Source organism: Varroa jacobsoni, unplaced genomic scaffold, assembly GCF_002532875.2.
Source record: "Varroa jacobsoni isolate VJ856 unplaced genomic scaffold, vjacob_1.0 scaffold_98, whole genome shotgun sequence".
Lineage (NCBI taxonomy): Eukaryota > Metazoa > Arthropoda > Arachnida > Mesostigmata > Varroidae > Varroa > Varroa jacobsoni.
In genome coordinates, this window is record NW_019213000.1 from 40206 (window position 1) to 65564 (window position 25359).

Below are 25359 nucleotides of genomic sequence, written 5' to 3' on the forward strand. Positions count from 1 at the left end.
AAGCTTACCAATTTTGTCAAACCGTATATATATATATATATATAGTTCGTGGCATTTTTCATGCCCTCATCACCATTCAGTACGAATTTTATTCATGGAGTTCGCATTGTTTAACTACACATGACTTAAGTTTGTATAAGTGTATGATGATATGCTCATCTTATGTCCCTGGTATAGCTACGGTTAAGAATGCTGATTGAGAATAAACCACCGACGAGGTCTTTACTGATTGCCGTATAGTCTTCAAGTGTAAATTTTCGCGCTTCATTTTTCTCCAAAAGGCACCTTGCACTGTACACATTAAAATAATAATACCTGAAAATTTGAAAATAATTTAGAGAATAGAGAGCAAGGAGTGATTCGAACAAAAAAATGCCCTTATGTACACATTCAGATTTTGATTAGGGGTTCGCAAGGTAAACGTGTCTTCTGCTATACTGGGAAAAGCATTTTCATGCGGAAAACTTGAAGAGCTCTAACAAGTACCACAAACTCTGTTAGATTTATGAACTTTACACAGTTTTTTACTCATGTTAAACTGTGATCTATCTACTGTGTTAGCTTTCCTAGATTTAGATTAAAGTTTTAATGTGTCTTTTAAGGAAATTCGTATCGAAATATCCGGCGTGACCACGTAATCTTCATCGGTATCGACAACTGCAAACAAAGCGATGGCCGATTAGTTAGCGGCCACGTTGTCTACGCTAAAAATATGCTCAAAGCAGACTAAGCATCAGATAATACTAACATGTGTTACAGAGATATAAGCTCGAGCCATCCTGGCATTTCACGCAATTGCTCTTTACGTAAAGAACAACATCTAGAACTGAGCCGATTTCGTTAGAAATGGCTTTCCAAATTTAAATATCGTTTGTTTTACTAGGAGTCATATGCATGGGGCTACGGATAATCACAGGTATACTAACAGTCTATTATACCTGTTAATTATGTTTCGTATGCAATTACGTATTGCCCCGTTGTGCGTTACTAATTATGCATCGTACTAGTCATTCATGTTGATTCTTGGAACTCCTTTGACAAGGCTAAACCACTTCAAGCTTCTATAAAAGCTTCCATACAACTTATCGTTCACTATTGATATTGCATGGACCAAGCAGTTGCTGTGAATCTACGTCGCCCTAACAAAAACAGTAGAAACTAAAGACTTCCTTGTGTCTCGCGATACCATAAGTTCGACTTTGACTAAAAACACTTTGACGCAATCAATGAAGGTAGGTTCAACACGAAGTCGTTGTTAAATAAGGTATGCATATCATTAGGTATCAAGGAATGGTCATATCTAAATATTAGGATCCACACTTTCTGTTTCTCCTCTTCAATTCGTTATATATGATTTAGTCAATTTTGAAAAGAAATACAAAATGTTCTATACCTGACGCTAGCAGCCTGTGTTTCCGTTATTTCAGCCTGTTTCAGGCACTGTTCAAATATAGCCTCACATGGCGGCCTTTAAAACACAAAGATGCATGTTATTTTTGTTAGAGTTGTTCCAGAAACGAATTCGAAATACCAATATGGCATATTAGAGAAATTTTGATGCAGATTTATCGCTAAAATTCTTATGCGTCCTGTCGGGTCAGACAATGAGTGAACGCTTATATATCAGCTTATGTCAACAATTACGGTCGCATGACTTGATCAAATCTGATCGTGTCTTCATTTAATAAAATAGCTACTAGCATAATGGCAGGGTTTTCAATGTTCTTCCATTCATTTAAAAAGTTCAGGAAATAAACTCGTTCTTATAATTGACTGTTGATTGTTTCGTATTTTACGTTCGGTGTTACTACTAAGCGGTGCTGTTGATTTGCACCTGTACTGTTGTGAACATTAAGAAAGACCCAGTCAGACTAGATCGGTACAAAAAACTTGTGCTTTATCGAAACATTCTTAGTTACATGTGCTCTAGTTACTTATTGAGTGATGACCAATAGAACCTCCAATCGACCCCATCATACGAATTTGTACGGGCTCACCTTGAGGAAGCCGGGCTGGAGGCCGAACCTCGACTGTCGACCGTAGATTTTCAAGGGACCAAAGTCATGATGGGGTTGATTAGAGGTTCTATTGGCCGTCACTCGATAAGTAACTAGAACACATGTAACTAAGAATGTTTCGATAAAGCACAAGTTTTTTGTACCGATCTAGTCTGACTGAGTCTTTCTTAATGTTCACGGTCATGATTTCGGCAACAGCGATCAGTTTCTTTGGCTGACCCGAGCTCAGAATAATTAGCGGCCCGATCTCCTGGTCCACACCAAAGAGTTCCTGATTTAAGTGAGGTGTGTGAGATGAACTCTATAAGTGACGTAAACCGTACGTATTTTTTTCAGCCAAAAAGAAGAACAAACGTATAGTAACTCGAGACATATTCAATTACAGGTAAACTTGTTCGATTGTTGCAATATATTTCACCCGCTCAGTGTATTTTAGTAATCCAGCAAAATTCAAGTAAATTATACTGTAAATGCTGTCGCAAGTACAACGGAGACGTAGATAAAGCAAGACCCTATGTGAGTGAAGTAACTCTATTTGTCACAGGTGGCTGTTACATTAGGGGTGAAGTTCGGTGCGCCGTTTTTTTTCCAGTGTGATATTTCGACCTTTTAGCCGATAAGGCGATAGCAATATAGTTAGGATCATTTTAGCAGACTGCACCAATTTACGTAAGTGGATAGTTAAAAAGTCCTTATTATTACCACCATCAAGAAAATGTGTGAATAAATGAGTAGTTTAAGTGATCGTCTTTATTATTAAAATGCTTTATACAAAATCAAGGAGGACTATTTTTATCAAGTTTTTCGTCATGCATGTTTGTTTTTATCTTACTTGCAATAACATTTTGACGCGAACGGGCACCTCCATATAAGCGCGGAAATGTCGTTTATATGTCAATAGAAGTCACACTCTGAATCTTGGTTAGCTCGTACAGTGGCCACACGTAAACGCCGTATTCTAGACAAGAATTTTGTTACTTGCATAAACGTCATGCAGCTGATCGAAAGGCTGTATGATCTTGATAGACCTACATCCTATACATCGGACCTTTAGTAACTCTCCTTAGGATATCGATCCTATCCGTATTGTGAACGACATGCTATTAATTAAAAATTGCAGTAATATGTTATTAAAACATCATTTCAAAATAAAGTTCTTAGAATACAGCTTTTTTAGACTAAAAAATGTGTGTAATTCGCATTACACTGTAGCTAGTGGCCCGCTTGCTTCCGCAGATTCTAGTATAACTTATTTCAAGAAAATTTCACTACTACGTAAGATATGTTTTTTTAGATATATGATCATCAAAACCTACCCGAGTACATAAAGAAGCTTAAGGACGAATAATTCCAATGTGATTCGAGCTCTTCTTTTAGAATCTCTTCAACTTGACCGCAAGGACAATATTTCACGCCTCGTTACCTCCCTTAACGACGGAAACGTCGCTCGGATCAGGCTCAGACCTGTTTGATAGAAAAACCAACAATATATTGCATTCATGTAGTAGACAATAGTTGTCAAATACGTTTTGACCAAGTAGGTGATTAAAACGCGGTGCGTCCCCGACCGGTCTGGGAATTATAAGCATCTGTGCCGATAGTTCTTAGTCACTGCTTTGAACATGGTTCTGTTACGGTATCCTAGGATGATATATAATATTCAAAAGGAGAACAGAAGTGACCGATGTCAAATTTGTGAGTTTAATCAATATAACGTAATTGACCGTTACTAACATTGCTCGCTTGCTATTAATAATGGTGTTTGTCTTAGACAATCTAAAATTTTTATTTCGAAAAGAGGTTAACGTTCTACAAAAAGTCACTTTACATTAAAATCACAAATCCTCCTTTAGTAGTGTTTACATCGCAATTAAATATGGCGCGGATAAACTGCAATGAGGTAAACAAAAGAGTCTCATGTAAAAATATGTTTTACCCTAAACTAAATGCAAACATTTATATATATATATATATATATATATATATATATACTTAGATATGATCGGGCTTTAATGTGCCTTAAAAATCCACTTTAATGACATAGGCATATTTCGAGTTGAAATATAAAGCCGGGGTTTTTGGCACGTGAGCTGCTTCGAAGAAGATCGCATGTATGATGCCGCCTATCCAAATAATGGTACACGAATACTGTATTTAATAACAGCTTATCGAGTACAGCTGATAATTAGATTTTGTCTTGTAAGCTTTGCAAGTTTTGAGCGTCTGCAAGGATAAACGCAACGCCGAAAAATTCAGCGTTATCAAGCAATCAGTCCATTTGGTTTCGTTAAACTAGTCTCTTACTCCACTTCTCTAATGCTTTCTTGTACTTTCCTAATATTCCGAAAGAGCAGCATATCGTTCGACTGAATATCCTACAACGAATCCAAATCTTTCCAAGAGTCCAGCAGAAGGATATGGATCGGTCATACTGCACTAGGGAAAGTAGCCTAACCTGCGTTCCATAGAGAGAAAAAACTGAATGCATTCTTTAATCAAAAAAATGACAGTGACGCTCATCAATGAGCAAACTAGGTACATATCGTTAGATAGTATAACAGGATCCTGATACACTCGTAAATAACTAATAGTAGTAAAGAAGATTAAGCATTTCTGCAAGCTGATCTTGCATCTAAAAGATAACAGCAGAATAAACACGTAACAAAAGATCCGAATAGCGTCTTCACAATAATCGTTCATGGGCAACGCCTCCACAGGGTATATACAAAAGGACACTTTTACCCCGACGTCTTTCGTAAGCTTTTCAATTGATAAGACGGATTGTTTCACGCATTTGCCTACAGTTGCGTATGGCTGAAACTAAACGCTGACCGTGGAATGGATTTGCTGTCCAATTTCAGAGCAGAGCTTAGAGCCTCGAGCGATTGGAGATGTTGGATGTTGGACCTAGCAAATATCGAACGAACAGCGAAACTTCACAGACAATACGACCGAAAAGTGTGTGAGTGTGAGAAGTAACAATTGATCATGCAATTCCATAGTGCGTACAACGGGAGTTCTAAAAGTAGCGAACCTGTATGATGCCATTTTTTGAACAACATGCCATAAGGTTGAGCCGCCTTCTGAGCACGATGTACATGCATTCTGTATACGAAAGAGAACTCGGGGTTACTGACCTATGTTAAAACGTCTGTATCTATAATGGGCGGCGTTTACTATTTTTTGGGGTTTGAGTTCACTAATAGCTATAAAGCCTAATTGAAAAAAACCGTTTCGGGCCTGTTCACTTCTCGGGAACAGCTTTCCATCTGGTGGGTTTCGCATATGTTGCATACGCTTACTATATTGTACGATACATAACTTTGTCAATCGCCGGGCGATTAGTTCAAGTAAGTAGAATAGTTGCGTAAGCAGAGATGGCAGAATTTCTAAAAACCTGTTTTATTTGCATCACGACGAAGTCATAATTGAAGAACCCAGATGTGATACAAACGCCATGTAGACTGAACTATCTAATCTAAGATGAAGAATTCATTCTCATGATGAAAATTCAGATGAAATTCCAAGGTATTTAAACATAGGTCTCTGTTGTTAAAATAAGAATTTTAAAAATTGTGATTTCCTAATACAAAAACTGCAGTCAGGCATCAGAATTACTGGAGTATTTCAATAGGTGTCCAGCGACCGTAGCTCGCTTGTGGATAAATTCGTGGCTGGCAGATGGTACTAATGCTATTGATTCCGGTTTGAAGTCGCGAAGGGTGCACGCACATGGGTGATTGCCGAGCTTCGATGTGTCTTTGTTCATACAGCTGCCATCAGTTCTGTGCCGACGCTTACCCACACGATAGATTTGAAAAGCTTTTCGACCTTCTGACAGCGACGGTACAGGGCGCCGGAGTTAATACGCAAAGTACGACAAGATTCTGAAAATGACGTATGACTACAAAGTACGAAGTCATTCTTGAGCCGCAGAAAACTTTAGCAAACCTAGGCCTTTCGGTACAATTTTAAGAATATGAGACGTAGGGTTTGCAGAGTTGTTAGAAAGTCGCGAGCAATAATATCTAATCGAACGGCTAAAGGGAAGTGCTGGCACGGCTTGTCCAGCATGGGTATCATCCATTGGACGAAATATTTTCTACCACTGCCTTAAACTGGGTGGCGTTTGCCATCAGTCAACACATCGCCTCCAGGGGGCAATTCAGAATAATCACTGATCAGTTGCTGCTCAAACGGCAGTATTGTGTAGAACATAAAATATTTTTTATGGTCGAATCTCAGCGTCTATTCAATAAGGGGTCTCAGTACCTCTGTTTAATGTTGTTTCAACAGCCTGTCAGGATGAGAGTTGGATAATAGCAATCTGGAGGGGCCAGACAGGGACAGGGTTTGTAACTTTATTTATCGCCTTTCCTATAGCTATTTAGATTTTTGCACAGTTGAACTCAGAGTACTTTAAACCAACGTAAACATCACACGTCTACATATACGTGCATCCAACAAGTAACTATGGCATATATAGCATTTGAATAAACCTATGTATTTTTATATAGAAAACCCAAGATAGTTATATACAAAGCCTAGCATATTCTAATCGCATTCAGATTTATCAGTGACGACAGGCACTAGCAAACGGCCAACTAATGGTTGACTAATATTTCCTTCAATGTTATAGGAACTCTACTACAAAATGTGGGTTTAAGATACCCAAAATGCATAAAAGCGATCAGCTAATAAGCGATAATGCCTAGATATTATACTTGATTACGGTGAGCCTGCACGAGTCGATAGAACCATTTCTGCGAACCTCTGCCAGGGTATCCGCTCCCAAAAAAACTTCAGCATCAGATTCGTACGGTAAAGGGTTATTAAAAAATACTCGGGAACCTCTGTTCAGGTAAAAGGTAACTACTTGAGGGTTTCAAATAACAACTGCAGCCGACATAGAAGCTACTAAAGCCATCAGCCGCAGTGAAACCCGTCGTAACCTAAACAAACGTGGGAAAGAAATTAGAACACATTTGAATAACGTTGTGCTTCTCATCATCATGCCAGTCGTTATTCATGTTAATAATGATTTTTAATTTTCAATCATTAATCGTAAATTGAATCAGCAGGTAGTCATTTGCCTACGATGATAATTTGTTTATTGCAACCAGAAGTGAATAAAAAAGGTGACTCGTCCATAAATTATGAGCTGACCTCGCATCAAAGGATATGCCTTCGACCTCGGGCCGTTTTACCAATACAGTAAGGGAATATAGAAATTCCTATTTTTGTACAAGCTATAATCTCAATAGTGTTATTGGCCGCACTCACATCTTTTTATTTTTCAATGTACTAAGTTTCCAGTTAGTGTATTGTGTGCGCGCCATGTGAATTAAATACTAAACGCCGGCGCTTCGTAAATTGATGGTTTGTTAAGAGATGAAATCCGTTTGTCAAGCCCATGAAAGCCTATTAAAAAGTAAAGGCTAACAACTAGGTAATCAGTGCTGACCCTTGTATGACGTATGCTTTCAAATGCAACGACGGGTCAGTACCATAAATGGTTTGGCGTATTGCCTACTTGTATCATTGCATGACGCGCTGACACCAAAAGAAACAATGAGAATATTGGATGTCCCACTCGGTTCAATTAGATAGCTTTTGCAGTTAGTTTAATATACGATTGAGAGATATAGACCAAAATATTTTTCACCAGTGTAAATTGTTATCAAATAACGTAATTAGGCCGCATTCATTTGTTAAAAATCTGATTGATGAACAGAATCTATGATTTATATATTGAATACATGAGTTAATTGTGACCACATTTGCGTTTCCTAATATGTTATTTTTCACTATAATAATATTAATACCGGACTGTTGGCCTGCGTTAACGTATAAATCCATTGGTCTTTTACTTTGTTACGCTTCGAATGTATTTGAGATACTGAATCAGATAATCTTATTACTTGGATATAAATGAATATAAGAAAGCGTCAGGTAAGTTATATAAGGTTCTGATAAGAAATAATCAGATTCCAGCAATCTAATCGATACGATAAAAAATACGTTGTTAAGGGTAATTTGCCTTCAGTAAATCGCTAAAGATGTAACCCCGTTTAAGAAAGTTAAAAGCGCATGATGTGTAATACTCGTGTTATGACGGGCGTATATACATGTCGTGTTACTTCACTATATTACGAATTTGTAAAACCAGCACGCATACGGCGCAGACCAGCTCGATAGTGATTAAATTGTAAGAAAATAATATAAATTGCCCCAATGGATCTGTGGTAGTAAAAGGCAATTATTATGAAATTTCGGAAATTATTATGAGGTTGTCGGATTTATAAGAGTTTACTTATAAGAGAGCCTCGCATATTGGCCAGATCTTCTCTTGTTGATCTTCTCCGGGCACTTCCTTGTTTGATAGGACTCTAAGTCACGCACCTCGAGCATAGCGACCGTTTAAGAACACTAGCCTACTCGAGATCATTCCTAACTTTGAGCCAAGTGACTGAAACGAAACTTGTGCACTCAATATATTAAAGTAAAAAAATTATATTCAATAATGCAACTATTTTTGCTAATTTCAAAGAAATCTCAATGATGCCTATTGGTAGAATTTTGTTTATTGTGTTTGCCATATTAAGACGTTTTCATTTTAAACCTATTCAGCACACACATTGAAAAAAACACAAAGTGGCATGGTAAATACACAGACAAATCACAAGCATCGATAAAAAGCACTTTCCGAATTACTTGAAGCTGTCTTGAGAATTTGAAAATTGCGCGTCTTAATAAGGAACCAGCTTATGACGAAATGGTCATATCGACTTAAGTTTATTCTAGAATCATTCACTGGCTTCGATATTTGTAACCGCTATTCTATATTATCTCTAATGCCCATCTCAATTGGTACCTGAAATATAAAGCTACGCAGCGTTGTCTTGATCAATAAGGTAATTTTATAATGTAGTTGCCAGTCTTATGGCAGACATGATTGATTTTAACCGTCGGGAAAAGCTTTTACTCCTTAACGGCGTTGTTTTTAATTCGAGGTAAGTACGGTTATAATTTGTAATTCTTATATCAATTGATTTTACAAAAACATGCTCAATTATTGAAGGATGCCTATAACAAAGGGACATAAATATTGCTATAACGAAAGACCGTTGCTCATCAAGGCGCATGTCAGTATATACTAGAGTATGTCATTGAAATCGCATGGTAACTCTCTGAGCTACGCTATTCAGCAGCATCGTTACAGGGAAATGTCAAAGGCTATTCTGACTTTCTCGAATCTGTATGAACATCTATTTCCTTTCTGAATAACTACACAGTCATGGATACATCGTCCGGAAATACCAAGTTTGGCCCAGTACTAATTGCCCCTAAGAATTGTTCCGATCTCAACTATAAAAATTGCCTGAAAAAAAGACGATTGCTATCTAGAAATTTTTTTAGCTAAAAACGTACATGAGCCTATAATTAACTATAGGTTTCTTATTCTAGATAAAAGCATAGTATTCATATTTTATCGCTAAGCATAACAGGAGCATAAAGAGGAAAATAACTTACAATCCATCATGAACACCGATAACTCAATTAAGGTAGTAATCTTAATAAACTTATGAAACATTTCAAAAAAGAAGGTGAAGTCTCACTACAAGACAACAGGAGCAACACTGAGAAGTAAACCGTTGTGATACAAATAGCTTGCACGTTTTTCTAATGGATGTTGTCGTCTAAAGTACATTTTTGAAAGCAGTTCAAGGCGAATTCGAATACGGGAGAATAATGCTGCCCTTTCGAGCTGTCTTGGACTTACTCATTAATTCTTTCATCACAGAAAGCGAACACTAAACCTTCCTTTGATTTAATAATCACCATCGTCGACAAGAAAGACCACGTACCGGTCACCGTGTGTACTTGACCAAAAATAAGCAATGCGTTTTTTCGTTGAGTTCTACAAGGCAAATGGCACTTGGCATTACTTCTTCCAGCTTGCTAATATAGGATCTAACGAACTGTGACACCATCATCTACGCGCTAAGGTACGTCCACCGCAAGTACTCCATATGCATCTAAACACCTAGCCCCCAGAACAGTACTTAGTACCACATCTATACTTACATGTTAATCGAGAGCATTGTTCGATTAATGTGAGCAAGCTAATTTTATAGTTCTACGAGTGCAGAGATATATTCTTCATCTGTCACAGGTGACTCAAATATCTGAGACTCAAACAAATATCCTCATCACAGCGATAGGCAACGCTCCTGATTGTAGGCAATTAGTTAGGCAATGTATTGCCATCTAACTCAACATCAGTTCAAATTCAGTTCAACAACAACAAAAGTTCAGTTCATAATTCATAGGCAGTCTTATTTCGAAGTAGCGATATGCGTATTTCCAGCCAGTCGAAATGCTCAGCAGCTGCAACTTTTACCTATGCGTTATAGTGAATGGATTTACTACGTTTTAGCGTTTGGTTCGGCAAAATGGTAAACGTGGAGCGACCTTCATCTGTAATCTTCATCCGTTATGTTGCTGCATTGCAATGTGGAAAGGGCTTAGTCCTTTAAAGACACTCCATCAAAACCTTTGTAACTATTATCATGTGAAGTCATATTCCGTGGCACGTTCAGCTGAGAGTCCATGAATGGTTTCTCGCGACCGGCTAGATGGCTAGAAGCCATCTAACGCTTCGCTCTTTCTGGTGTGCCACACGAACGTAGTGGAAGTCTTCTCTCTAGTATCAATGCCACTCTGCTTACAGCGCATGCGGGTATAACTCAGAATACAATGACTAGACAGCAATTAACATTAGCGATGTCTGACTAATTAAATAAGAAAAAACGAGGTACGTTTGAGAAGTTGAAGTCGATGAAGTTGAAGAGATTATTGTTTTTGTTTACATCGTTGAAATAATATTTTTGACAAGCGAAAGATCACCAGTAACACACTGAAATCGTCTTTTTGAATTAATAGATTTGAATAATTACAATGCTACCCGATAGAAAGACGCGTAACGCGAAACAGTCAAACAGTATGTATATACATATATAAAGCGCAAGCCAGTCTGTCTCATTTGTTCTGGACAGCTATACGCGTTTTTAGATTAAACTACGTAAGCACAGCTATGACGCCATCGCAACGTTGGAAAACAACACGGTGCAGGCTTAGCATAAGTAAGTTACAATAAAATATTAGAGAACTCGGTAACACCTTGCACATTCAAACCTACTGTATAATCCACGACGAAAAAGAAATAGCTGGATGTACTAAGGCCCAAAAGCTGATGCAGCTAATCCTACAATTTTTGTTGTCAGCAACAACGAAAAGGACGGAATCAAGTAATTCAAAAGCCTTTGAAGGCTTTTCTCCGAAAGAGGAGAACGACAAAGTATTCTTTTGAAAAAAGCTATTATTAAATTGAAAAGAAATCAAATAACTCATTCCACAACTAACTCTCATCTCTACACTAGTCAGTACCTACCGCTCTCTAAAACTTTCACCTAATATTTCCGAAATAGTACTAGTTACTTTTGAGCATCTTGCCTGCTTCAAATTCCCTTCGACTGCTTGCACTCAAAAGAATCTGTTCGTCGCTTACTTCTTGTTGCGTATGGAAAGGTGTTATTTGTATTGGTGACGCGATGGTAGGAAACTCTCTCTCTCCTTTCTCTCTCTGGATACTTTAGTCTCATTATTTCGCTTATTTAAGAACTTTTTTCTTATATATATTTTTTTTGAACAACGTTTTGTTATAGTTGCATCATATCCACCTTTAATAAAGTCTATCTAAGTTTTATCTTTGAAGCATTATCGTCACTACTATTGTTATTATTATTTATTTTTTACTCTACGTTTGTATATTCTCCTGCAACTTCAGCTGTTATCTTATTATTACGTCTTATTATATATCTATATATCAACTTATTATGTACTTTAGATACACCTGAACTATTTGCAATACTAAAGTCATAAATAGAATTCCTATCAATTTTGTCAAATTGAATGCAACGCATGACCGCCTTAGTTACCGTAAACTTAAATAAACTGTATTTAGTCCATACAACAAAAGAACGTATCTGTCACAGCCTGAAAACTTAACCTGCGGTTTCTAGCTTTTTCCCACTGGGACAAGCGGTCCAAGGATAATACGGAGAACTTTTCTTTTTTTTTTTTCATTATTTTGCAACTATTTTGCTTTATATAGAACCGTACGTAGCAAGCCGATTATTAATTGTCAGGGCACTGTATAATATTAGCTGCCTGAGCAACCGCAACGTCATTATTTGACACAAAAATATTGCGAATATGAAATTATCACACACATTGACTATGGCGCCCGCATCAAACACCAATGCTACAGCAGTAATATGACCTAAACTTTCCCTGAGCCGAACGTTCGACTACTTGTGAAGGTAAGCAAGTTGAATTAAGTTGAAAAAATTTGACGACACTATATGTTGATTTTATTCAACTTCACTTCATTCCTAAATGTTCCTGTCAACTAAATGTCTTTCCGTCATCACAAATCCTGTTTTCTCTCAAAACAATAGACAAAAAGATGCTCATTTCGACAGCGTCGTTCAATTACTTTACGGCCCTCCAAACCGAGGTAGTTTGCCCTCGTGCATACAAGCTCAGGGTTGTTTTCTTTTACCAATAATAAATACAGGCGTCCGTTGTCACTTAGAAGTTGTGCGGCCTTTGGTAAAAGCCGATCAATGAGGTTCGTGCCCTTCGGACCGCCAGCCCACGCTAACTTGGTGGCGTCATCGGGCAGCGCCTCTTCTTCCGTTGTGGGTACGTACGGTGGATTACACAGCAACAGGTCAAGCTGGCCAGAGAGTCTGTAAAATCAAAAACGTGATGCGAATATATTACGAAAGCATTCATTGATTTTGAATATAAAGCTAAATGACTCTTAGTTATTATTCCTACGTGAACGAGTTCTCCTAATCGTCTCCTTATAGTATAGCACCTAGGATTCATAGTACTTGATATTAAAATATGGAACACTATAACGTTTGTGTACTGTAACAAACAGGAACACATGTCACGCGTGCTTACAACGAGATACAGATTTTAATTTTGTGAGCAGTTCAAACTCTCATGTATACGTAAGCATACTCGATAAAGACTGAAGTATAAATAAGCTTCACAGACACGATGTTTATTGACTACAGCTCCAAAAGGTAAATACGATATAAACCTGTAGAAGAAACAAGAATCGATGTCGGCAACAACAGTTTCAAGGGAACGGTGTTTCCCCTTGGACTCGCTCAAGTGCCTGTCTGCTGTCCTGCGAGCGATCCTTGCAGCGATGGGGTTCACGTCCGTGGCAAGCAGGACGCAGCTTGGCAGATATTTGCCTAGGGCGCAAATTACAACTCCGGAACCGCAACCCACCTTGGCCGTTCATAAGAGAAACGAAACTAGCATAGTAAAACTAGCTCAATTAACATTTGTATTAATGATTATCATATATGTCGTCAAACCGAAAAACACTGCACAATTATTAAAGCCGGACTATTTTATTATCACTAGATATTATATCAAAACTTTGTGACTTATCCAGCACTGATATAAGTAGTAGTTAAATTTACCTTGTTTCTTCTTCATTTTTTTAAATAATTTTTTTTTTAAATTAAGTTAAAAAAATTAAAAACAGCGATGGATACGAAATACTGTAACCTATTGACGAATACTGAGACTCAAGCGATGCGATCGTTAGCGTGTCAGTTCAATGTATTCAATGTATATTTAATATGTTCTTTTTCAAAATACTTAAATTTATCCAGCCCGACCAAAATTAGAACTGTATATGCCCTAACTTTATGTATGTCCACCCGCGAACTTTTGTAATTTATCTCTATTTGTGTTTCACTGTAGTTTTACATCAACAAAGAGCAATTGCGATTTTGACCTTCTTTAAATGTCATTAGGTTGAAAAGGTCCGGGATGCATTGGCGTCAAATTCGAAAACAGACATCACCATTCGCAAAGTATACATATCTAGAAAGCCAGACAAAAGTTAACGAATTTAAGACTAAGGAATAAAAACATGTCATTTCTTAAACCTAAAACAAAGCATATACTAGAAACAAAACAAAGTACCTCGAGACAGATCACGGGGTTTAGTGCTTGAATGCTGGAGAGCTCCTTTTCTAGCGCGTCGATCAACAGGAATGAGTCTTCAGCTGGGTCATACACCGTTTCTACAACAGACGTATACGGAGTTTCCATATTGTGTTTCTTTCTGAATTCACGTATTTCTCATTCATTGAAGTGTGCGGAAAACGGCAATAAATATGTCCATTAACTGTAGCTTTCCTTGTCTTTCAGCGCGTCGTACCGTCAGTCCATTTGGAAAATTAATAAGATATTACCCAGAAGAGCACTATGGGTTACTGGCAAACAAACGAAGTGTGAGTTTTTAGTTTCAACAACTATAGAAATTTCGCACCGATGCACAGGTTTCTACAACTGCGAAAAAAGCTATTCTCTTATTGCCTAAGACAAACAACAAGTGATACTGTTAATCGCACAAAAGTCTCAGAAATATACAAAAAATGCGAATGAAAACGTTGACGAATCATTGTGCGGAAAAATTTAACTCGCCGGTAAAAGTGGTTCCGCCTTGTGCGATACCTGGTTGTATAAGTAGCTCATCTGTTTGTTCGAAGAGCGATCAGCTGATGGTGACGATAGATTTGGCGGGAAATTTTGATCATTCGCTGCTCGTAAAAAAGTTCCAAGTTAACAATCGCTTTATACCGTCTAAAAATATAATGATAAATAAATCTGATACGGCGAGTTACCCTTGTCATGGTTGCCCAAGGGTTAGCGTCGCCGAAATTGTTTGGCGGCTTGGTTTGTTCAAGTTCAAGCTGGCGGCGTCTGTGCTACATGTTGCCGCTTATCACACGAACCTAAATGTCAACAAACTTTGCTAGACCGGCTTGACCAGCTGTACCTGATTTAGTATCAATCTGGTGATGGTCGGTCCCAATACGTTTCCCGTTTAAATATATTGCAGTTGGTCATGTTGTAGTACTGTGTTTGTCGAAAATTTCTTTTCAACATACCATCAGGTAATTTTCTTTTATGTATGTTTTATAAACATATGTATCCCTACGCGACGGCTAGAGATAGGTCATGAGGATTTAATGCTTTCTATATTCAACTAGTGTTATGATATGTATTGTTCTATATGCCGATGACTGGGATTGAAGCAACCAATTATGCGACAGATTAAGCCGTCCTGGCCATCGCGCCAACATAATGATCGTATTATGGTATTATTCAGACGCTGACAGCTTACATGGTGAAAAAGCGACAATATTTAGGTGTCCACTCAGTGGAAAATGGACGTCTCTTGTAATAAAAGTCGATCAATTTATTTTTATAAAAAAGGAACTAAGAAGAAGAGAACTGCAGGATTGATTTCTGACACTTAATTGACAGTTAAATAAATTTTACACACAATACGTTGACCAGTAGTCTTAAATATACTTACTGTAAGTTCTTTTACTTGGCAATTGTTTACCTCCATAAATGAGACCGAATCATTTATTGATGAAGCAACAACATCTCATCGTTGGCGTCTAAATCACTGTTGTCGTTAGTTACTAACTTGCAAATAATAATTTAGGAATGAAAGTACATATATCTAAAAATACTCTCGCAGGTGGTATCTTCGCTAGATCAGGGTGAGTCATCGCCTTGTTCTACATCTTCATATATACTTTCGCTATACAAACGACAGTCATCGATAAAGGCTTGCAAAAGCACCAGGATGTTGGAAGAAGGCCCTTGGTTGGTGCGACCTACTGACATCGTAGTTATCCATCCTGGATCTCGCAACCTGCGCATCGGACTCGCCAGTGATGCCACCCCGAGAACACTTCCCCATTGCGTTGCTAGAAAACGACGGCGACAGACTGCCGGGTCTGCCCGAAAGATCACGGCCCCTCGAACGCCAGCTAACTATCAATATTTGCCCCCGGTAATTACATCAACTCCGCTTATCACTAACATAAGAGATACATGTCCTTGCGATTAGTGCTGGATGCGCCTAATTCTTTCATTGAGCGTTATAGCTCTTAAAAGAATTTCTGCTCACTGACTCTGTTTACACTACCCAGATGCCAAATTCAAGTGTAATGCTTCGAGAAATATGTATGTGTGATTATTATATACTCATTATAACTGAATAATCGGTAATAAGAGCTGTTTCTTCCTCGTAATACTCAACTATATTACAGGTGTCGGCAAATAATGAGGTGCTTAGCGTAATCGACAAAAAGGCCCATCAGTTGTCTGGACTTCTGTCAAACTGTTTGACTTCGAAAGGGGTGCAGCGGTTTACGGTCGAGCAGAGTAGAACCATTCAAGTTGGCACGATCAGTGTTCAGGTGTTTTCGATGTGAAGTTATCTGACGAAATACGCTTTTCAATAAATCTGGCTAGTAGAGTTCATTTGTGGTACTGTCAATGTTCGAAAGAATTTCGTCTAAAAGTACCTCAACCTATCGTCCAGATAATTTAAGTATTATTGGTTTTCATTTTACGTCTTACTCATATTTTCTGTTCATTGTGATAAAGAAAGTTCATTGTGATTTCTAGATGGGTGACGATAACAGTTATGTAAATCCCGCTGAAAACGTAGAGAAGCTTTTTGGCGATGAAGCTCTTCGCGTTCGTCCCGGTTCAGACTTCGATGTATTCTGGCCAATGAGGCGAGGTCGACTAAATCTTCACAAGGGTATAGGCGGTTCTTTGACGGCAGCCCTGCATGACCTTAAAGACATTTGGGACTGGGCAATTCGGGAGCACCTAAGCACAACCCCCGAAGGAAAAAGTGCGATACTGATCGTGAGCGACGTTTATGTAGCTGAGCATGTAAAAAGAATAGTAGACTTGCTCTTCCTTGAGCTGGGTTTTCAACGACTTTTTGTCCACGTTGAGAGCGTGTGCGCCGCTTTTGGCTCGGGAATGGCATCCGCCTGTGTTGTCGACGTTGGAGATCAGAAAACTTTAATCACATGCGTCGACGACGGAATCTCCCTCAAGCAGACAAGACTGCTCATGGAGTTTGGAGGGGCGGATCTCACACAATTGATGAAGTATCTTTTTAAGGTAAAATTCTTGCGAACTCTTAGTCACCATTGTGGCTATAGATAACATGAAGGAAGTTACGTGTACGTTTATGTGGATCACCAGGCTTCTCGAAAACAACTTGAATTTCTAGGTTCTGTGCTGTCAAGCTTTTTTTTCGATGGCGTCCTGTAGCCTTTTTATTGATGACACTAATTATCGGAGGCCAATGTTCTGTAACAAAGCGGTCTCTATTAATTTCAGGAGAAAATGCCCTGGGGCGTTTACAAACCAGATTCCATTTACGACTCCCGTCTACTCGATCGTCTCAAGCAATCTTTTTGCCACCTGAACTTAGATCACTGTGGGGAGATTGAAGGACGGTTCATGCATTCGCCTCCGGGGGACACGCCAAGGGAATTTTCTTTGAGTGTCGCTGAAGAGGCGATGATTACTGTTCTCGGTGCGTTTTCTCCAGATATGCTTGCTTTAACGGGGCCCAAGCGCAGCCATTTGCATGCTCCGCAGGTTTGCGATCCTCAGGACCCTCACGATGACCTGTATATTCTACAAACTCAGCGAAAACGTGGCGATGCCGAATTTGACGAAGGTGATGACGAGGACGGCCTTCCAACTGAACTTAAGGACCCCATAAGGCTTGAGACTATACCGATTCCCCAGGTTAGTGATAGATGAATGTATGTGTGTGCTTCCGAGCGTTTTCATAATAATTCCAAGTTAACTGATATGCAATTGGAATTTTTTTTGGCAACTTGGCACAGACTACGAGCAATAGTAGTGAACGAAATGGGTGATTATCTCAAACTGAGTCATGTATCCAATGTCTTTTCGGGCTATTACTAAGCCTTTCATTTACTAACGGGTAACCCTACTTTACACTGGCTGGCAAACGTTGCAGGTTCTTGGAATCGATGTCGCTATCTTACAATCGGTGGACCGTTGCGAATCGGAAGACGTCAAACGAAAGATGCTCTCACAGCTACTTTTAGTCGGGGGAGGATTGTCTTACTTTCCAGGAGTTGCCACCTGGCTACGCAACCGTCTCGCTGTACAAATGCCAAAAGCACTTCAAGGTATATATCCTATATCAAGTTGCGGGCGTCTTGCATTGTGCTGTACATGCGTACGCATGTAATATGATTTTAAATAGCTAGATTTGTCTGTCGTACTTCGCTGGCAACCTATGACCTAAGATATTTTCCCAGTGTGGGGTTGAATTAAAACTAGAAAAGAAACACCTGAATATTTTCGGCCCATATAGCAGACTAGCTATTCCCAAAACTAGAACTGCAAAACTGACTTAGCTGCAGTATGAACACAAAAATTCTTATACGAGTTTGTGCTGTTATTATTTGTTATATAATAGTGTTATTCTCAACCATTAATGTGTTAAATGATTTCTATATATAAGTGTACATCGTTCAGGGTTAACAAATTCGAAATTCATTAGTACATAGCTTTAAAGATAAGGGTAACTGCAATATAATTGCCATTAAAATCTCACGACGCATCTACGTAGAGTTCGTTTCGTCGCGTAACATGTTCGCTACCAGTTAAGCACATCCGACCCGACAATTTGGTACATATTAACAAGTATTCGGGGTGACAATTCTAGGTGAGCCAATTGAGATTGTGACTCGAGCAAAGGAACTCCCGCCTGATTCGTGCGTATGGCGAGGTGCCAACATAATGAGTCAACTGGATACTAGTCACGAATTATGGATTTCAGCGGCCGACTGGCGCCGCTACGGAAGCAAAGTTTTACGTGAACGATCAGTCTTCGGATGGTGATAATTGCAAGATTTAGAGTTAAATGGTCTATGTTTATAAGTTCAATCCGGTAAAACGTATTTATATATTCGATATACGTATTTCGACCTTAATGTTTTTTTTTTTTTGGATATTCGTTTTACTTTTAGTTTTTGACGTTGAATATCATAAACTGGCCGTTAATTTTTCTTCGTTCAATCCCTTGTCCATTACATTGTAAATCTTGGCCAGCTTGAGCGCTTTCCAGGTATTCGTAGCCCAGTACAGATCTGGGTCGCACATAGCCCAAACAGGCTGGGGCATATTTCACGACAAAGGAGTCAGACAACTCCAGCATTTTCCTTGTCATTTTCCTCCATATGCAAATGTCGTTTTATTGCTATCTGTTGTAAGATATCATCCTGAAGATGAGCACTATCTCGATATTCGTAGTAATGTAGCTATGAGACTACCGAAAAGTGCTTGTATGTAAATTTTAGAAATGCGAATTGTCATGAATAAATGGGCTCCACAATTTATTAGATGGACGTTTTTTTTTTTTAGTCTAATCATTGCTTTATCGTGTAATAATCAGTATTATTAATCGTAAGCTAATCGTATTCTCAATATAATTTTTTAAATTGTTGTAGAGTTGTACGAGCTCAATAATAAGTACCAGTGTGCCGAATATGAAGGTTGTGGATACTGGAAATATCTTTAGAAGACGTTTGTAGATATGAAGTTAACCCCGCAAGTGCTTATATGAACTTTTATCGTATGGTAATTTCTATTTATCATTTGTATCCAAACGGAACATGATATATGCATGGATACTTTATACAAAACAACATATTTATTAAAATATACATAAACGATATAATAGTGAGTCGATACAGAGCAGAGAGAAAAACGACCGACACTATTCGAATGGTAGTAGCCTCATTGACCGAATGTGAACTTAGCGAGCGCAAACCTACCCTCGGATGTGCGAACTCCGTTGTCTTAATCTAGCTCGTTCCTTTTAATAGGATAACTGGTAAAAATATCGAATGCGAAGCTAGAATCGTAGAAAATAATCAGATGGAATATGGAAGCAAAGAAATCCGTAGCTCGAAGAAATAGCGGGACAAATACATTCAGAATTCAACCCCATAAGGCGTCTTAGATTCCAACCAAGGTACCGTACGAAGGCAAGGTCATTTGATTGTTGACTCGGCGAATCTGCGTTATAGCAGGTGCAGCAGTGTATTGTGTTATTACCAATTGTTTCCGTAGAACCCGAGGTCTGTATTGCCCGGTAATCGATGGGGAGCTGATGATAAAATCGGCAGTATTTTTCGATTTAGTGCGTAGTTTGTTCGTGGTCACCCCGGCTCGATATCCATTTGCCTCGGCAACGTACGAAACAGTTCAGATGCTGCTATTCGCTAGTGGGATTGTGTACGAGCCCTGTACACGATCCTTCCCATCATTGGTCTGTTTCGCCGAATGGCTACCCCCGACGTCCTCCGACGAATAAGCGAATTTAAACGGCATCGGAGCGTATTGCTGACAGGCAAAATCTGGGGCTGGCCTAAAAATAACAACTGTAGGCGATGATACAACGACTCTAGGAGCGTCTATGGAGCTGCGAGCTAGTAGCTGAGCAACAATTCCACCAAACTGGCGGACTAACGCGCCGACAATGAAAAACTGTAAAGCGACAAAGGAAACAAGGAGTTCTGAAGTTGTACAGGGGAATGCATAAAATTCAAGTGATGCTGTGCGATGCACATAAATAAATAAATGATATACGGAGTTAAAAACATCTAAAAAATTCTACTTACGCGCCACACCAATACGTGGCCATAAAATATGAAAATGGCATTTAGTATTAAATAAGTCTAATGGATCGGAATATTTCGAAGATGTGCTACATTGGCATTAGCCGTTTAGAGCACTACGAGGTGAGTTAGACGGCTTGTACACAAAAGTAAATACATGTTTCGAGTTAATACAATGAAATACTGCCGCGAACCATTGCTTCATACAGTACAATTCAGCTATAACATTCTATGACCCTGTGAGCGATTCGAATTTGAGTTGTAAATATGCCAGTAGGATCTTTCGTTACGACGTTCGCAACTTGGCAGTTAGGTAATCAGCAAAGGCACGACGGGTGGGTCATTATAGAATGTATTTTGTCTAATCTATCACGGATCAGCCATTTGAATGTTTTAAACTAAATGTTATAATCGTTTTAGTTCGCGACTGTTTCAGACGTCTAGTGTCACTGAAGTTTCTCAATTTGAAAAAGATTGCCTGAAGAAGTTATCTGTTAGACGATCTGGATTGGAAATAATTTCATTCGCACAGATATGATATTTCTCATTCATTTTTATCACCAGCTGCTAAGTATACATAGTAACCACTACACAATGCTTGAAGTGTTTGGCGAGTCGCGTATTTAAGATAATCGTAAGCAGGAATAACCTTAGGAAATAACCTATAATATGAAAACATCAGTGGACTGTCTGGGTTCGCCTCAACGGTCGCCATCGCCGACGTTTTCGTTGAACTAGTTATATATTATAGTTTTTTCTGTTCGAGTCCAAGTGCAGCGTCATCAACGAGACCATTTTGGTGTGTTTATTTTCCGCTAGACTGAATAAACCAACTAACGGACGCCTTTCATTTGTGCGTAACCGTCAGTGAACTGATAACAAATGGCCACAGCGTCATCTTATCTATCGGCGATATACAGAACGTACTTACTAGGAAAAAAAAAGTATAGTAAATTAGCGCATTATGATACGATCGCACAACAGCGGCAGTAACGTGCCCGCGCAAATTATTCACATTCGACGCTATTCTTCACGTAATGCTGCACCTGCAGATATTAATAGAATCTTTTTCTGTGTACTATAACACGGTTAGTGAATTAATAATACGATTCGGAAAACAATAACTCCATGTACTTGCCTATTCTCACTATTTGAATGTTTACACGAAATTTAACATGAAGATGTAACGAATATATCCGACGCACCGTGCTCCAGCTAGCTCTCTATTCTTCTTCCCCTCGGTTTCTGGGTGTGTGTGCCATGATTTGGTCAATGGGTTATATATATATATACTCCGAGTTCCTTGTGTGGGGTTGCTGCGCGGGTCTTCGAGCCATTTGTTGGCTAGAACAATATTGCGTCGTTGTAACTAGTTAATGAGCGAGCGTGGTTGACGAGGTAATGCATAAAAAGACTGTTATCTGCAATTCATTGCTTTTGGTGACGGCAAATGTTCGTATCAACAGTTTTGCTTCTCTAGCTAAGGCCATTATACTAAACCGCTAATGAGAGGGTGCCAGTTCAGCGGTGGGCTGCTGGTTATGCATGTTGTAATCCGTCTTGTAGATTCCACTGTACATACATACATAGAGCCTTCAAGGAAGACATCTAAAGTGAATATATTTAAATCACACGCAGTTACACCGCCAGCCTAACCTACTGAACATTTTCTTTTTTCATCTTGATTGATTAAGAAATAGGAATGACACTATTTCTGCTTACATACTGCGGCTTTAACTTGAGTACAAAGTAAACGTCAACAATACAATAGATAAGAAAACACTATACCCCGATACCAAAGCCACATGAATTGAAAGCCACGCAGTAAGTTTCGGCGCATCCAACGGTCGAAATGGTTGCTTCAAAGCTTTGTTACGAAATCAAATGATAGACACAACATACAACCGTTTCGTCTTTTTATTTGGTTATTGTCAATAACAGTAATAATTGTTATTATATTGCGGCTCTAATGTCGAGGAAAAACGAAAAAATGACGCGTCTTTTTTCAAGGTACAAAAGATCATTGGTTTTCTATTGAGAAGTGCTTCATGACGATGTTCGATGATAAAAAATATCTCTAAATGAGTGGGGCATATCGTTAATGACATTGCGTTAATGAAGAACAAAGTAGAATCTGCATCATTTGCTTTTTATTAATCCGAATTATAGAGGCGAAAGGATAGTTACGTGTGTTGATTTCGACAACCGTCATGTAACAGTCTGTAGAAATGTTTTTCTTATGAATTTCAACATTAATAGGTTAAGCAAATGCTATTTTATCTACATTTTTCATTGCAAAGACTCTGTCGAACAATAGATTATTATCGATTACTACACCGATTGTTGATATAATTTAGGGAATAGTTTGACAAGTTAAAAAGATAACGTCCATTTTTTTTTGGAAAATTAGAATGTTGTCTGTACATCATTAAACAGTGAACGGTTTGTAAAGTGAACAGTCCACACAGTTTCGATAATGCAAATAAGTTGAATCTTGTTTTTTTTCAAAGCTTTGAAATATATTGACTATATAATTCTCGATATAGGTTTGCTAAGTGGACAGTGTATTTTTATTTTTATCTTTTTCAGCAGCTACTGAGTCTCAGATAATCAATAGTAGGTTTAATGTAGCAGTCGGTATTGCCCCTTCCACTTTGAATTTACGGTTGTTTCATTGCAAAAAAAGCACCTAAACCTGTCTATTTTGTGACCCATTTTTTGTTACTTTCTCAATTTACGTTTAATAGTTATGATAAGTTCAATATTAAAACAGGAACTTGATATTCTAAGAAACTTAATAAAAAAAATAGAAGTGCTGCTTACATATTATCTAATATAAACATTTTAGGATCCGGATGTGAATTCCATGGCACGGAAATGCTGAAAGCAGAATTTAGAAACCTTCTTGAATTTAGACGTGCCTTTTAAGTTTTTTTTGTTAGACGAAGATTTTTAAAAAGAAACCACAGCAGCAAAATATACACTATTAAGGTGCATTATATATGTGCTTAAAAAATATGTGCCCCTATACACTTGAACTCCCTAACTCTTTCCGACAATTCTAACCTGGTTTAAAGAACCCGATAATTAAATCACACTGTACTTCATTTTACTTAGAAATCGGTTCCTGGTCAGGAACTCAATTTTTTTTATTAGTTAACCTTATTAACTATGTCAATTGATTTTTTGAATAAACGTATTTTCAGTCGTTATAAAAACTTAAATGTAGAAAAGACATTGTGCGTCTTCATAAAATTCTGCAAGTGTCTTTAGAATAACAAATAAGTAGTCTTTTACCTGTGCAGTAATATGATCATAGTCTCTTTGGTATAGCTGATCTACAGCAACGCCGGTTTGATAAACGATTGGAATAGCGAATGTAAACTTTGTCGCAAGGTCTATATTGAACCAGAAGAATTGAAGACTTTCCGGGACTATGATCTCTGCTGTGTCTCAACATCAATTTTAACGGTTTGTATCGTAACTATCGTACTAGTAGGCGATTATTATTTGAAAGTATTCTGTTTATGAATGACTTATGTACGTTACCGTTGACATAATACCAATTGATCCCTCAAGTGTCTCTCCTAGATAAAACTTTATGAAAAGAAATGAGTTAATATAAACTGATCACTTAGACTGACGATGAGATCCCTGTGAACACATTCAATGTCAGATTTCCGATTACGTAATGTATATGGCGTTCCACATAATAATATCATAGTTGACAAGAACGAAACAATAGTACTGCTGCTTCAAATGAAAGCGATGCCCGAAACTATATATCCATAATAATAGAACTATGCAATGTCGCGGTATCAAGTGGCTGTCTTCGCCCCATGCCTATTAGCCATCTGACTCACAACGAATCTCAGTGACATCTCCGAGATGAAAATAATTTTCCCTAGCTCCGACATGACACTTTTATTGTGAAGTTTTCCTTTCAAAGCCAAAACTAGCAAAAAGAGAATCAAAATTATTAGACTAATTTTCGATATTTTCGGTATCTAAATATGCCTTTGTTTTGTATTTTCAACTTCTGCATATTGTATCGACACAATATCCTCAACTATATTTTTGGTTTTCATATAGCAACACATCTATGGGTGATAATTATAGCAGAGGCACATTAAATTAAATGATCCAGTTTGTGGCTTAGAGGAATACCGTACGGAGATTCACAGAAGATAGAAGATAAAGACAATACAATATTATTTGCGATACGATAGTTGTTATTTAACTCCAAAATTCAAATTTTTACTATATGTAAAGGGAACAACGACGGGCACCGTATATGGCTCGTCCTTTCTAAGAGAAGCTAAGCATAAGCATTAAGTTTGAGAAACCATTAATTATCACTAGGAGACATAAAATGTTTAAGACTTATCTTCGAAAAAGGCTCAGATCATTTTATTTGAGCTAGTACGTTTCACTAACTATTCATATTATATACTAACATTGATTTTCATCAAACCACTATTGGCTATAAACGTTTAGAAAGTGATTCTTTTCTCAGTTCCGAACTAGAACTTAATAAAAGTTAGAAACCTTTTAAGCTCTTCTCTTTAAGGGAAAAGACAAGCTGGCCAGATAAGGGATAAGTAACTATACGAAATTATAGAATACACAAAAACAGGAACTTACGAACAAACAGTATTTGTACACAGTCAAGGCACTGACCG

The 25359-nt window shown here is 38.1% G+C and overlaps 4 protein-coding genes across 4 annotated transcripts; 1 reads left to right on the plus strand and 3 right to left on the minus strand.

The window, feature by feature from the left end:
- Positions 1 to 11: 11 nt before the first annotated feature.
- Positions 12 to 10782, minus strand: LOC147753931 (phospholipase A2 LaPLA2-1-like). The gene is made up of 3 exons (XM_086970196.1): positions 10107 to 10782; positions 1394 to 1468; positions 12 to 315 (listed from the first exon to the last, which is right to left on the minus strand). Exons 1-3 carry the CDS (start codon positions 10121 to 10123, stop codon positions 156 to 158), a joined length of 252 nt encoding a protein of 83 aa, XP_086826322.1. The 5' UTR covers positions 10124 to 10782; the 3' UTR covers positions 12 to 155.
- On the minus strand, positions 1476 to 6903 carry LOC147753932 (uncharacterized; the record flags this gene model as incomplete). Its single annotated transcript, XM_086970141.1, has 3 exons — positions 1476 to 2068; positions 2206 to 2345; positions 6743 to 6903. Coding segments are annotated over 3 exons (396 nt in total), but the record flags the coding sequence as incomplete, so codon positions are not given.
- Positions 10783 to 12431: 1649 nt separating the features above from the next.
- HemK2 (HemK methyltransferase 2) lies at positions 12432 to 14663 on the minus strand. Its single transcript, XM_022840864.2, has 3 exons — positions 14103 to 14663; positions 13198 to 13394; positions 12432 to 12835 (listed from the first exon to the last, which is right to left on the minus strand). Exons 1-3 carry the CDS (start codon positions 14229 to 14231, stop codon positions 12511 to 12513), a joined length of 651 nt encoding a protein of 216 aa, XP_022696599.1. The 5' UTR covers positions 14232 to 14663; the 3' UTR covers positions 12432 to 12510.
- A 262-nt stretch (positions 14664 to 14925) lies between these two features.
- Arp8 (Actin-related protein 8) lies at positions 14926 to 19396 on the plus strand. The gene is made up of 7 exons (XM_022840736.2): positions 14926 to 15079; positions 15676 to 15993; positions 16253 to 16402; positions 16614 to 17126; positions 17349 to 17765; positions 18004 to 18178; positions 18721 to 19396. Exons 2-7 carry the CDS (start codon positions 15784 to 15786, stop codon positions 18894 to 18896), a joined length of 1641 nt encoding a protein of 546 aa, XP_022696471.1. The 5' UTR covers positions 14926 to 15079; positions 15676 to 15783; the 3' UTR covers positions 18897 to 19396.
- The last annotated feature ends 5963 nt before the right edge of the window (positions 19397 to 25359 follow it).

Bases quoted from the DNA above. Each gene is read 5' to 3' on its own strand.
- Arp8 (XM_022840736.2), top strand. From the start codon at position 15,784: ATGTTGGAAGAAGGCCCTTGGTTGGTGCGACCTACTGACATCGTAGTT. The intron at 15,994-16,252 runs GTAATTACATCA...ACTATATTACAG, and splicing joins ACTATCAATATTTGCCCCCG to GTGTCGGCAAATAATGAGGT. The intron at 18,179-18,720 runs GTATATATCCTA...TGACAATTCTAG, and splicing joins AATGCCAAAAGCACTTCAAG to GTGAGCCAATTGAGATTGTG.
- HemK2 (XM_022840864.2), bottom strand. From the start codon at position 14,231: ATGGAAACTCCGTATACGTCTGTTGTAGAAACGGTGTATGACCCAGCT. The intron at 13,395-14,102 runs GTACTTTGTTTT...TGAACGGCCAAG, and splicing joins ACCCCGTGATCTGTCTCGAG to GTGGGTTGCGGTTCCGGAGT. The intron at 12,836-13,197 runs GTTTATATCGTA...TTGATTTTACAG, and splicing joins GATTCTTGTTTCTTCTACAG to ACTCTCTGGCCAGCTTGACC.
- LOC147753931 (XM_086970196.1), bottom strand. The intron at 316-1,393 runs GTATAGAACATT...TCAAATTTTCAG, and splicing joins ACACAGGCTGCTAGCGTCAG to GTATTATTATTTTAATGTGT.